General features: G+C 38.4%; 1 protein-coding gene and 1 non-coding gene across 8 annotated transcripts in view; both read right to left on the minus strand.

Annotated features, from left to right (window-relative positions):
- Positions 1–13547, minus strand: part of OXR1 (oxidation resistance 1) — a 535173-nt gene that overhangs the window by 134811 nt on the left and 386815 nt on the right. The window contains exon 1 of one of the 7 annotated variants that reach the window (XM_066265831.1): positions 9976–10009. The exons of the other annotated variants lie outside the window; for them this stretch is intronic. Coding sequence (XP_066121928.1) covers positions 9976–9994 — 19 coding nt within the window. The 5' untranslated portion in view covers positions 9995–10009. Of the gene's footprint in view, positions 1–9975; positions 10010–13547 lie in introns of those variants that run through there. 7 annotated transcript variants of the gene reach the window in all.
- On the minus strand, positions 2028–2151 carry LOC136332365 (small nucleolar RNA SNORA41). The gene has a single exon (XR_010730636.1). It is a non-coding gene; the product is annotated as a small nucleolar RNA SNORA41 (small nucleolar RNA).

Raw genomic sequence — 13547 nt, forward strand, 5'->3', positions numbered from 1 at the left:
TTTTTTTGTATTTTTCTGAAGCTGGAAATGGGGAGAGACAGTCAGACAGACTCCCGCATGCGCCCCACCGGGATCCATCCGGCACGCCCACCAGGGGCGACGCTCCGCCCACCAGGGGGCGATGCTCTGCCCCTCCGGGGCGTAGCTCTGCCGCGACCAGAGCCACTCTAGCGCCTGGGGCAGAGGCCAAGGAGCCGTCCCCAGCGCCCGGGCCATCTTTGCTCCAATGGAGCCTTGGCTGTGGGAGGGGAAGAGAGAGACAGAGAGGAAGGGGAGGGTGGAGAAGCAAATGGGCGCTTCTCCTATGTGCCCTGGCCGGGAATCGAACCCGGTCCCCTGCACGCCAGGCCGACGCTCTACCGCTGAGCCAACCAGCCAGGGCCTTAAAAGGTTTTTTAATGGAGGAACATCTAGTTAACTGCATAACCCTGACTTGACTCTAATAAGTGGGCTTGATAACTTCATCCCTGAGATATATCTATTATCTCTAGATTGTGTTTAAAAATTATTTCCTTTTCCCCCTTGTAAGAATTTACACCCCCCCCACACACAAATAAAACCTGAAACTGAGCAACATAGTACTTCTTAGTGAAATAATTATTTTATCCTCAAAATTATAGATAAATATTTTAAAAGGTAAGAAACTAAAAGAGCCTGACCAGGCACTGGCTCAGTGGATAGAGCGTCAGACTGGGATGCGAAGGACCCATGTTCGAGACCCCGCGGTCTCCAGCTTGAGCATGGGCTGACTGGGTTTGAGCAAGGCTTACCAGCTTGAGCCCAAGGTCGCTGGCTCGAGCAAGGGGTCACCCAGTCTGCTGTAGCCCCCCGGTCAAGGCACATATGAGAAATCAATCAATGAACAACTAAGGAACTGCAACAAAGAATTGATGTTTCTCATCTCTCTCCTTTCCTGTCTGTCTGTCCCTATCTGTCTCTCTCTCTGACTCTCTCTGTCTCTGCCACAAAAAAAAAGAAACTCAAAAAGAAAATTTCAAGCATATAGAAAAGGTATGCATTAAGTATAACTGAAATTATAGTAATAAACTATAACAAATAATTGAATATTATTTTATGATAAAGTAAGCATATAAAAATAGAAGAATATAGCCCAACTTTTTGAATATTTAAGTTCACACGTGACATCATTTCCATAAGTTAGGGGAAAATAATTGATTGTATAGTGCAGAAATAACCATGGTGACTTAGGGGGCTCAGACGAAGTGACCTCAACTATCATTGCCCCGGTTCAGGTTGTCAGCCTCTTTCACTGTGTCCTGTTCTCCTCAAATTCATGTTCCAGAGTGAATTATTTAAAACTTCAATCTGATGGAGAACAATATAAGATACATAAACTAGCTATGTAGTAGAATTAATAATGTGGCTGAACTGAGTGTGTAGATTCTTGATCCACACTCATGTGCTGCTAGAGTGCACTGAGGTTACCTTTTTAAAAATTTATTGTAGAGGCCCTGGCCGGTTGGCTCAGCGGTAGAACGTGGGCCTGGCGTGCAGGAATCCCGGGTCCGATTCCCAGCCAGGGCACACAGGAGAGCCGCCCATTTGCTTCTCCACCCCTCCCCCTCTCCTTCCTCTCAGTCTCTCTCTTCCCCTCCCGCAGCCAAGGCTCCATTGGAGCAAAGATGGCCCGGGCGCTGGGGATGGCTCTGTGGTCTCTGCCTCAGGTGCTAGAATGGCTCTGGACACAACAGAGCGACGCCCCAGAGGGGCAGAGCATCGCCCCCTGGTGGGCATGCCCGGTGGATCCCGGTTGGGCGCATGCGGGAGTCTGTCTGACTGCCTCTCCGTTTCCAGCTTCGGAAAAATGAAAGAAAAAAAAGATTATTGTAGAATTCTCTGTTTTTCTTTTTTTTGAGCAATGATGAACCTTAGTTACACTGAAACCACAGATTCATTTCAATTCTGGGCTAAAAGACAGTTTTGATAAAGAATGGGGAATCAGAACGTGTGTGCGCGCGCACGCGCATGTGCACCCTCCCTGCTTTTTAGCCCCCTTTTTTTTTTCCTTGCGTTTGTCACATATTTGTCCACTTTCCAGTTTGCTAAGAAAGAGGTCTTTAACCATTCTTTCCCACAGAGGAATGCCACAACTGCCACCATCAGAACAGCTGCAGAACAGTAGCTGTGGAATTAGCCCTCTTTAAGCAAGTTTTGTTACATTTAGATACTATAGTTTACTTATCTATGAAATAGAAACATTAGCTCTGCCTACTTAACAGGGCTTTTTATGGAACTTCAAGTAAAATGAAAATGTATGTCAAAGGTTTTTACAGATTATGTGGTACAGATCTCTACCTGGTTAGCCATTGTCCTGAATGCTTGTATAGCTTCTCCTCATCAGGGTGTCAACTCTAATGGCATCTTCCTTCTCAGAGAGGCCCACACCATTACCCAAGCTAATTACACTCCTACCCCACCACACTGCAGTCTCTTGTGATCATGTTACCCTTTTCTTTTTAGCATTTATTATCTAAATATCTTATTTTTTAAAACGGCTTTATGGATGGATGGAACTACTACTATGTAAAGTCACAGTGTACTCTTTAGAAAGGGTCTGAGTATCTAAGCAGTCTGTCACTAAGCTAGACTGGACTGCCAACACTTTGGATGACAGTCAGGAAGTTGATAGTGACCTTGTCATGTCAGAGAAATGATCAGCTGGAAATCTTACTGTTCAGAAGAACAAGGTAGGTAAGGAAATACCTGTGGAGATGAAAAGCACTCATCAGACTCAGGAGAAATGACCTTTTTTTTTTTTTTTGCTTTGCCAATAAGTGTTGCGGTTGGCCAAATATTTTAGCAAAAAAAAAAAAAAAAAAGACTGAGGTAACCTGGAAAACATGAAACTGACAATTTTCCATATAATGTATTTGGCTAAGCAATGATATTCTTTTAAAAATTAAATTCAATACATATTTACACATCCTTTAGATAACTGATGTCTGTAACTTTTATTCTGTAATATATGAAATGCTATTTTAAAATACGATCTCTCACTTATTCCCATCAACTGAAATAAAATATTGACATGCCCCAACCTTCTCTTTCAAAAAGTGTTTCTTCACTCTTGAGACATTTAATCCCTTTCCACTCACTATTTACATACCCACCCCATAACTCAGACTCCAAAGCTCTGCTTTCAGCTGTCAGCAGGTCTCTCTTTGCTGTTTCTTCTTCCATATTCCAATTCAGAATTATTTAGAACCCTATTCTGGGCCCTGGCAAGTTGGCACAGCGGTAGAGTGTCAGCCTGGCGTGTGGAAGTCGTGGGTTCAATTACTGATCAGGGCACACAGGAAAAGCGCCCATCTCTTCTGCACCCTTTCCTCCCTCCTTCCTCTCTGTCTTTCTTTTCCCCTTCTGTAGCCAGGGCTCCATTGGAGCAAAGTTGGCCCGGGTGCTGAGGGCAGCTCCATGGCCTCCACCTCAGGTGCTAGGATGGCTCCGGCTGTAATGGAGCAATGCCCCAGATGGCAGAGCATCGCCCCCTGGTAGGCATGCTAGGTGGATCCTGGTTGGGTGCATACAGGAGTCTGTCTGACTACCTCTCCGCTTCTAGCTTTGGAAAAATAAAAATAAATAAATAAAGAAAGAAAGAACCCTATTTTGATACCTAAAGCAATGCATGATCATAACTGTGTATGTGTCTATCTCTCTCATTACATTCTACCAAATATGTAGTCCCTGTGCTTACTTATTACAGAACAGAGTAATCATTCAATAAATGTCATTTTATAGAGGGGTGGCCAAAAGTAGAGTATTAATAATAATAAATAATATAATAATTAATCAATATATACTAATGCAAGTATAAACTGTTTTGTGTACTCACAACTCTAAGCCTACTTTTTTGCATGCACATATATATATATATATATATATATATATATAACACATATATAGGGTTAATTTTTTTTTCTTTTTACCATTGCCATGTGTCATTTTAATTACTATTTGTATGTCATCATGGGCGGGATGGAGTCATTTGCTTTTATATTTTTCTATGTTAAAAACTCATACCTTCTCTTTAGAAAAGAGAAAAAGTAATGGAAGAAAGAGACTTGTCTTTTTCTGACCTTGCTGTATAAGCTGGACAACCCTCAATTGTCCAGTTAACTGGGAGGAAAGCATAAAGAAGAAAATCAGAAAGAACAGATGAACCACTACATAGCCGGTCACTTACACAGGACTGTGGAGTATCTAGAGCACAGACTCTGCCAGGGCCTTGGGTTTCAATCCTCCCTGACTCTTACTTAGCCTGTTTGACCTTAGGCAAATTTCTTAATCTTTCTGTATCTTAACTTCTTCATTTGTGAATGGGGGTAATAATTGAACCTAATCAATAGGGTTGATGTAAGGCATGGTCAATAAATACTTACTGAAAACATATTACATACCAGGCTCAGCTCTTGGTATGAGGGATAGAATATTGAAAAAAAAAAAGACAAAATTCCTTCTTTATAGAGTTTGCATTGCAATTAACAACATAAATATAAACACACATGTGTTAGGGATAAGTGCGAAGGAGAAGAAAAAGGCAGAGAAAAGAAATACGTATTAACTACTGAGGGGTTGGGAGGATTTCAAGTTTTTTATGTGTGTGTTATGTGTGTGTTGTGTATGTGTATGTGTTTGGTGTGTGTGTTTGTGTTGTGTGTGTTGTGTATGTGTGTGTGTTTGGTGTGTGTGTTTGCGTGTGTGTGTTTGCGGTGTGTGTGTTGTGTATGTGTGTGTGTTTGTGGCGTGTGTGTTTGTGGCATGCGTGTGTTGTATGTGTGTTTGTGGTGTGTGTGTGTTGTGTATGTGTGTGTGGTGTGTGTTGTGAGGTTTGCGTGTGTGTGTGTGTAGTGGAGGTGATCAGGTAGAGCCCTGTGCACTATGATTAGGACTTCAGCATGCCTTTTACTCTGAGAGACAGGGGAATCCTTAAGGCATTTGGACACAGCAGCGACACAGTGAGACTCATGTTTAACCATCTGTCTCCACCTGCCTCACTGAAAGCTGACCGGCTGGCGGTTGGCGAGGGAAAGGAAGGGCAGAGGTGAGGAGACCAGTTAATCAGGAGGGCACTGTCATAATGCAGTTGAAAAACAATGATATCAAGACTTAGAAGGAAGCAGTGCAGGTGCTAAGAACTGAGCAGATTCTGGGTTTATTTTGAGAGTAGAGCCAACAGGATCCCTGGGCTGATAAGACACAGAGTGGGAGAGGAAAAAGAAGAGTCCACAATTACACCAATGTTCCTAGCCTGAACAACCAGGATGGTGTTTCCATGAACTAAAACATTAATAGAGCTTATTGTATGATTAATATTATTATGCTAAAATGTCGGTGAGTTAATGGGTATAAAGCACTTAATATAGCACTTTATACCAAGACAGATCTGTGTTTGCTGTTACTACTAATAAATTGAGTGGGAAAATTTTAAAACCACAATATATTGTTAAATGGGAAAATGTTTGTGTTAGAATTTAAACTTTCGGTCTTTGGAAATCAAGCGACTGAAATGAGATACTGAAGGACTCTCTCTTGGCAGAAAGAAGACAGGAAACAGGATTTTTAAGTAATGACCAAATTCCTTCTCCTTCCTGTGCCCTCTTCACCTGCGCTGACCTTGAATACAGTATCTCTTTCTTTACTCCTGCCCCTTGAAAGTCTCTCCATCCTCCAAAACAACACACGTACAGAACACTTCACCTTAAAAATAATCTTTGTGTTTTAAACTCTCTACAGCAATAGAAGTTTCACTCAGTAGTTCCACTTTGGTACCACTGAAGTACTCTGTGTTTTGAAGAAACAGCAATGACATTTATATTTTTACTATTTTATGTTCTTGAAACTGTGAAAGCCAGTACAATAGAATTCTCAAATACAAACATATGTCCCAGCCAGTTTTTTAAAAGTGCTTTTGGTTTCTATGCAGTGGTACCTATGCTTTTTCATAGAATTCATTTTTCGTTTGGAATTGTTGAGATAGAATTCTAACTTGACAATATTTGAAGTATGTCATATGACAGGAAAAGGGTCCTGGGTATGGAAATAATTATGGGATTGATCTCATTTGATTCAATTAATTTTGTATTATTTTTCTTCCATAAGTATCTAAAACCGGGAAGTAGGGCCCTTCCATAGTTACTATTATGACTTGTAATACTTGTTCCTGGTAGGCATTAGCTATACCTATAATTTTCTTTCTGTGGCAGGTAAGGATCTATGGAAATATATATTCATGTGCAAATTCCATTTCAGTTAAAGTCTTTATGTATCACAGGGCCTGGCAAATAAATAACATTGAGAACCCAACAAATAGACAATAAGGTTTGGCTGCTTCAACCAGGTGAAACAACTAAAACAAACACACACAGAAAGAACACGAATGCTGGCAACTCCTCTCACCCCAACTCTCCCACCATGATATTCCCCTGAAAGTGATGATTTAGATAAAACTCTTGTCATTCAGTGCTTCTAAAGTCCACTGTTGAATAGCTGTCTGTTAATTTTTTTAAAGCCAAAGCCTTACTATAATTTACAAATCGATCTGGCTCTTAAATGGAAGGAACAAAGGTAGGAAAGGAATTGGGGAATCTAAGTAATGTCTTTTATTTTCATCACCACAGAGCTGCTGTGGGCTGTGATTCTGCTAACAGAATAAAGGCTATAAGCTCTCAGAGACTGGCATATATTCAGCACTGGGATTCACGATAGCTAGGACCCTTGTAGTAAGACGTTTTCTGAAGATAGATTTCAAAGTTCTCCTTGGATTTCTGACAGTGAGTTAACATGGGTCATATTATCATTTCCAATGGTAATTAAAATGCACAACTTATTCTTTTTGTTTGGGAAAATTCTATAATTTCTCTTTCCTTCCTCTCCCCAACTTTCCACTAATATACAAGCTGATCTAATAATGTTTTGTTTAATGTTTTTGTTTGTTTGTTTGTTTACAGAGACAGAGTGAGAGAGAGGGATATACAGGAATGGAAAGATGAGAAACATCAATCATTAGTTTTTCGTTGCACATTGTGACACCTTAGCTGTTCATTGATTGCTTTCTCATATGTGCCTTGACCGCAGGCCTTCAGCAGACCAAGTAACCCCTTGCTCGAGCCAGTGACCTTGGGTCCAAGCTGGTGAGCTTTTGCTCAAACCAGATGAGCCCACGCTCAAGCTGGCGACCTTGGGGTCTCGAACCTGGGTCCTCGGCATCCCAGTCCGATGCTCTATCCACTGCACCACCGCCTTGTCAGGCTGTTTAATGTTAATGCTTACAATTTACAATTGAACAGTACTTCATCATTTATAAAGTGCTCTCACAGACATTTAATATTCAGTATATTTATTAGTTCAATATTTTTATTATAACATATTGTCCTACAATCCTGTGATGAAGAAATTATTCATATTATTTCTCTTCTTAGATGTATAATTTGGAGCTCTGAGAATAATCATTGGATCAGTAAGCACACATAAGAACAGAACCATAACTTAAACCTACATCTCTCGTTTAGAAAACCTGTTCTCTTTCCATTTCACTACAGTTAATTATTGGTAACTGAATTACTAACGAAATTCTCTCTGTTTTTTCCAGAGATGTTCAGCCATGACAGATGGTCCAAGAGCAGGTAGAATCACAGTGGCAACGCACTCAGGGTGAAGAAGGTGGTGAGGAAAGACCAATATTGGCTATGAATAAGCCTCAAAACAAAGAAAGAAAGAATACTCTAACAAAGTTTAAATGTGAAATGTACAGCCTATAGCATATTATACAAGTAACAGATGTATCTACTTTTTACTGCAAAAACAAACAAACAAAAAAACCTAAGCCAGCCTGATTATAAGATGCACCACCAAGAAAAGAAAAAGAAAAAAGAGAACCTTGCCAATTAAACTATGATATGCCATTGGTCATAAGATACTTTCATATTTTTAAAAGTTTAAAGGTAAAATAAAGATGCATATTACAATTAAGGAAATATAGTACTAATAACTGTAGAGGGTATGAAAATTCTCAAAATCAGTCATAATCCAACCTTACTAGACAATCAATAAACATTTATTAAGTGGCTATGGATGGGTACAAAGAAGCAAAATGCATCATCTAGGTGGAGAGGCTTAAGTGCTATATATGAAATATTAATTGTTATCCTTCAGTTTCACAATGATTGATGACCACTGTTAAAAAAAAGATCCACTTGTGCAAAAAGATGTCTGAGTGTGTAAAGTATAGGAGGGAGGAGAAGATGAAGGAGTCAAGAGTAGGAGGCAGCTGGGGAAGGGATGGGTGGGTTGGAAAAGAGGTAGCAAAATGGGTGATGTACCTTATTTAACCAAGAGCTTCACAGAAATTTAAGAGTGATATGAATCTTATCCACACCAGACCTGAACTTATAAAATACAACTGCTGTCCTATATCGGAAATGATGCTTTCAAACATCAGCTTTGAAAAAGGCTTCATAGATTTTTGTAATATCTATAGCTTCACATGCAATGCTGAAGATTTCTCCATTCCAGAGGATTTTTTAAATCATAAAAATGGAAAACTAGATAATTGCAATATCTCTCAAATTTGAACTGAATGTTAATTCACTAAATATTGGGCATTACTTGAAAATGAAATTTTGTTATGACTGATTAACAACATCCTTGATGACTTAAAAGCTTTAGAACTTGTGACTATTATTAAAAAGTTGTTTGGGCTGAAACCAATCTTCTGAATGGTTTACTTGGGCATTTTGTATGTAATATGATTATCATCACAAAATCTCTTTACTGAACTGGAAAAATGAAATTAGACTGCTTATTTCTAATTAAAAACATTTCTGTTTCTGCAATGAGAACTTCATAAATAAATTGCTCTGTAATGTAAAATAATTGCTTTCGAAATTACCCAAATAAAAAAAAGATATTCAACCTTTTAGTTGTGCATTATGCTCATGAATTTATTATTAATTTGATAAATAATAGCCTGCAACATCAGTAAGCTTCATGACTAAGTGGTAAAACTATATTACACTTTCTGATCTTGTCACATAGTTGTTTGTGATTGAGGAAGAACTAACTTTATAATGGTAATTACTTTTTTTGAAAGGCAAAACAAAAAATAAGTAATTTAGAGAAATTTTATTTTTAAAAGTCAATAATAAATTCCATCTGCTGCATGCCATTAAAAATCAAAGGAGTTAATTACATGTCTCAGATCTTTTTATATCTTTATTCCTCCCATTTTAAAAGTACAGGTTGATCCATTAATAAAAAATGTTTCTTGACTTGGCTAAAACTTAAAAAATAATGACAAATGCCTCACATCTCTTTCTCTTGTCATTTCTCTGGAGGCTAGAGAACTTAAAGGAATAAAACACTAAAGGAAAACAAAAACATTTAAGCTAACTTATAAGACGGTGATTAGGAGAACCTAATAAAATGAATTACCAGTCTGAAAACCAGAGTACAGTGGAAATAAAAGTATGACCAGTGACTTAATCACTATCATTACCCTAATTGTGCTTAATTTTTCAGTTAAGGGTAAAGTAAGGCAATATGGAAACTTATTGACAAATGAGTCCCTGCAAATGAATGAAAAAAGTCATTTATGACTGTTATAAATGTCCACTGGAAATGGAAACAGACTCAAAATCTCTATGTCTGAATCTACATTGGGAACTGCCCTCTTATACATCCCAACAGCAGTACCTGTAGCAAATCACAGACAAGTAATGCACATGCACAGAAAGTCTACACACACACACACACACACACACACACACACACACTATATTGAAATTAGTATTTCAACAGAGTTTACTCTTTCTTGACCACCCCCACCAATCATTTCCTTTCTGGAGGCAGTAGCCAACAGACCCATATAGCTCATCTGTATTTTGAATATACAACATAAATCAGCCTTGTCTGACTCTCTAGAATGACTTGTTTAAAGCTGAGAGCACTTATACCTACCTTGACGTGGGCAGAACATTTCTGAGGTCCTCCCTTCAGACAAGTGAGACAGCAATATGCTACTCTCAGGAAGAGAAGATGGGGATTTTGGTCCCTGTGCTTCCCCGGGTAATACAATACTTCCTTTCTGGGAGAGTGTCTGGTCTCTGACCTCTGGTGGCAGTGTGAGACTCAAAGATTTCTGTTTCTGCACACTGTGTTGCTGTATCCGCCTTATGACCCTGGACTAGCTCTTGGCTCACTGAACATTTTGGGAACAGTGCCAGCGTGCTCTACATAAGTTGATTCTATAAATTTGTCATGGAGTGAGATAAGAGAACTCAATATCTAACTTTGGTACAGTTTCTTATTGTAAAGTATATCAATGGCATGACCACTTTCAACATATCTCTATTATTTACTTCTAATAGCACTGTTTGAAAGTAGCTTTGATAAGATTGGGTATTTTTTAACTAGTTGGTGTCTAGTACCTTTACAGATATTTAAATGCCACTAGTTCGTTGTTCAAACAGCTTGATTCCCTCCTACTCCCTGCACCAGAACCTTCAGCTGCATGGTCATAATAATAGTACATAATGCTTTGCATTATACTTATTTCCTTCTGTATTATTTCCCTGTGAGGACAAGAAGAGAATCTACCACAAAAACCATTATACTGTTAAACACTTAATAATTGAATGAATGGAGAAGAGTCATAATAACTCTCTCCTTCCTACTTAGCTCCACCCTTAATCCACATTCCCTGTTAGCCCTCTGAGCAAACATTATTACTGATAACCTGGTCCTGTATGACCCCCTGTTCAACTCCTAAAACTTTAGTCCTGGATAAGATTTTAGTGGAGGTTTCTTGTTTATTTTCCCCTGTCATTACATTCTTATGGAATCCTCCAAAGGTAGCTCACTGAGGTATATTTGAATTATAATACTATATTTTGTGGGGGCTTGGGGGAGGGATCACAATCATCAGGCAGAGAAAATGTCAAATCAGTTGGTAAAAATCCCTGCCAAGTCCAAGGACTACTGGATGCCAAAACAGGTGGCCTTTAGAGGCAAGTTAAAACTGTAAACAAATTGGATTGATGACATCAGAGTAATGGCGGTGTGAGAGATACTCCTGATCATTCCCCTTGAAATTTCAACAAATTGAACAACTATAACACAGTGAAGAAACACCAGCTGGGTTCACAGGCACACCTGAAAGATCTTTGCACTCAATAGATTAAAGGTGGGATGGGGTGAAAAGGTGGATGAAGGACAAAACTTATTCATGGTTGTCTCTGGGGAGGAGACAAACCTGGAGTTTTCTTTTTCCTTGCCAGACTATGGGAAGGAGGGAAGCTCAGGTTACTTGGATTTTGTTTGAGGGATACAGAGAGGGAAAACCAGAGTGGCTGGGTCTCCTTCTGCTGGGAGGAGCAGCGAGATAGAGGGGCAGAGGGGAAAAAAACCAAAGCAGGCAGAGCACAGGGTCACAACCAGTGTTCCCATGGTCTACCTGCAGCTCGCACTCAGCAGAGACAGGAAAAAGCTAAAGTGCAGCCCCCGGCCTCCAACTCCTGTCTCCCTCACCTTGCAGTATGGAAAGTGGCAGAGACAAACTCTACAGCTAGCTCTCCAGACCACTCTCTCACTTGAAGAACAGAGGTGCTCTACCTCTGGTCCCCAGGTCTATTAAGATATGGGGAGGAGCACCAGAGGCCTGAGATTGCAATTGCTAGAGCCTTAAAGTCAGAAAGCTGAAGCTATAAAGCCCTCACAACATACCCTACCCACCAACATGACTGAAGCCCATGTGCATCATTGCAACAGCAACATCTTATCATAGGATAGCCCGAGAACTTCACAGAGCTAAAATTTGTAATACAGCAACACCTACTGGAAGAAACCTCTCAAAATCAAAATTTCTTCTTTTTTCTACATTTTTCTTTTTTTGTTTATTTCTTATTCTTTTTTCTCTTTCAATGTTCATTTTCTTTAATTTTTATATTTTTTATTCTTATTTTTTGTGGGTATTTTGTTTTTTTGTTTATTTTGTTTGTTTCCAATCATTTTTCCATCAATTTTCTTCTTTACTTGTCATAATTTAAAAAATTTTATATTTCTTATTATATTTTTTTATTTTAATTTTTAATTTTTTTAGATTTTTTGTTGTTGTTAGGGTTTTTAACAATACCACTTTCAAATGCCATCAAGAAAGAAGAAATCAAATACCATGGCTACATAATACAGAGATGTAGTTCAGAAAGAAAATAAAAAATCTCCAGAAAAAAACTCAATCACATGGAGACCTCAGAGTTAAATTATAGCAAATTCAAAATAGAAGCTCTGAAAATACTCAAGATTCGAGAAAACACCAGAGCAATCAGGCAAGAGAAAGAAATAAAAGGTATCCTTATCGAGAAAGAAGTAAAGGTACCACTTTTTGCACATGACATGATCCTGTATATAGAAAACCTCAAAGATTCCACCAAAAAACTATTAGAAACAATAAACCAATATAGTAAAGTCACAGGATACAAAATCAATATACAAAAGTCTATTACTTTTCTATATGCCAATGATGAAACTTCAGAAAATTAACTCAAAAAAACAATTCCTTTTACAATTGCAACAAGAAAAATAAAATATCTAGGAATACGGTTAACAAAGGATGTGAAGGACTTATATGCAGAAAACTACAAAATATTATTGAAAGAAATTTAAATTGGACACAATAAAATGGAAAAATATTCCATGTTCATGGGTTGGAAGGATCAACATAGCTAAAATGGCCATATTACCCAAAGCAAAATACAAATATAATGCAATCCCCATCAAAATCCCAATGTCATTTTTAAGAGAAATAGAACAAAAAATTATCAGGTTTGTATGGAACCATAAAAAACCTCAAATAGCCAAAGCAATCCTGAGGAAAAAGAATGAGGTCGGAGGTATCATACTACCTGACTTCAAATTATACTCTAGAGCCACAATACCAAAACAGCAGGGTATTGGCAGAAAAATAGACATACAGACCAAAGGAACAGAACTGAGCCCCAAAATAAAACTACATATATATGAACAAATCATCTTTGACAAAGGAGCCAAAAACATACAATGGAGAAAAGAAAGCCTCTTCAATAAATGGCACTGGAAAAATTGGAAAGCCACATGCAAAAGAATGAAACTTGACTATAGGTTGTTCCCCTGCACAAAAATCAATTCAAAATGGATCAAAGACCTAAATATAAGGTCTGAAACTACAGTATAAATTACATAGAAGAAAACATAGGCATTAAAGTCGTGGACCTTGGCCATAGAGAACAATTTATGAATTTGACCCCAAAGGCAAGGGAAGTAAAGACAACAGTATATGAATAGGACTATATATCAAACCAAAAATTTTCTGCACAGTAAAAGAAACTGACAACAAAACATATAGGCAGCCAATTAAATGGGAGATGATATTTGCAAACAACAGTTCTAATTAGGGGTTAATATCCAAAATATATAAAGAACTCACAAAGCTCAGCAACAAACAAGCAAACAAATACAATTAAAAAATGGGGAGAGGACCTGAACAGACACTTCTC

This window comes from Saccopteryx bilineata, chromosome 3, assembly GCF_036850765.1.
Source record: "Saccopteryx bilineata isolate mSacBil1 chromosome 3, mSacBil1_pri_phased_curated, whole genome shotgun sequence".
In the NCBI taxonomy this organism is placed as follows: domain Eukaryota; kingdom Metazoa; phylum Chordata; class Mammalia; order Chiroptera; family Emballonuridae; genus Saccopteryx; species Saccopteryx bilineata.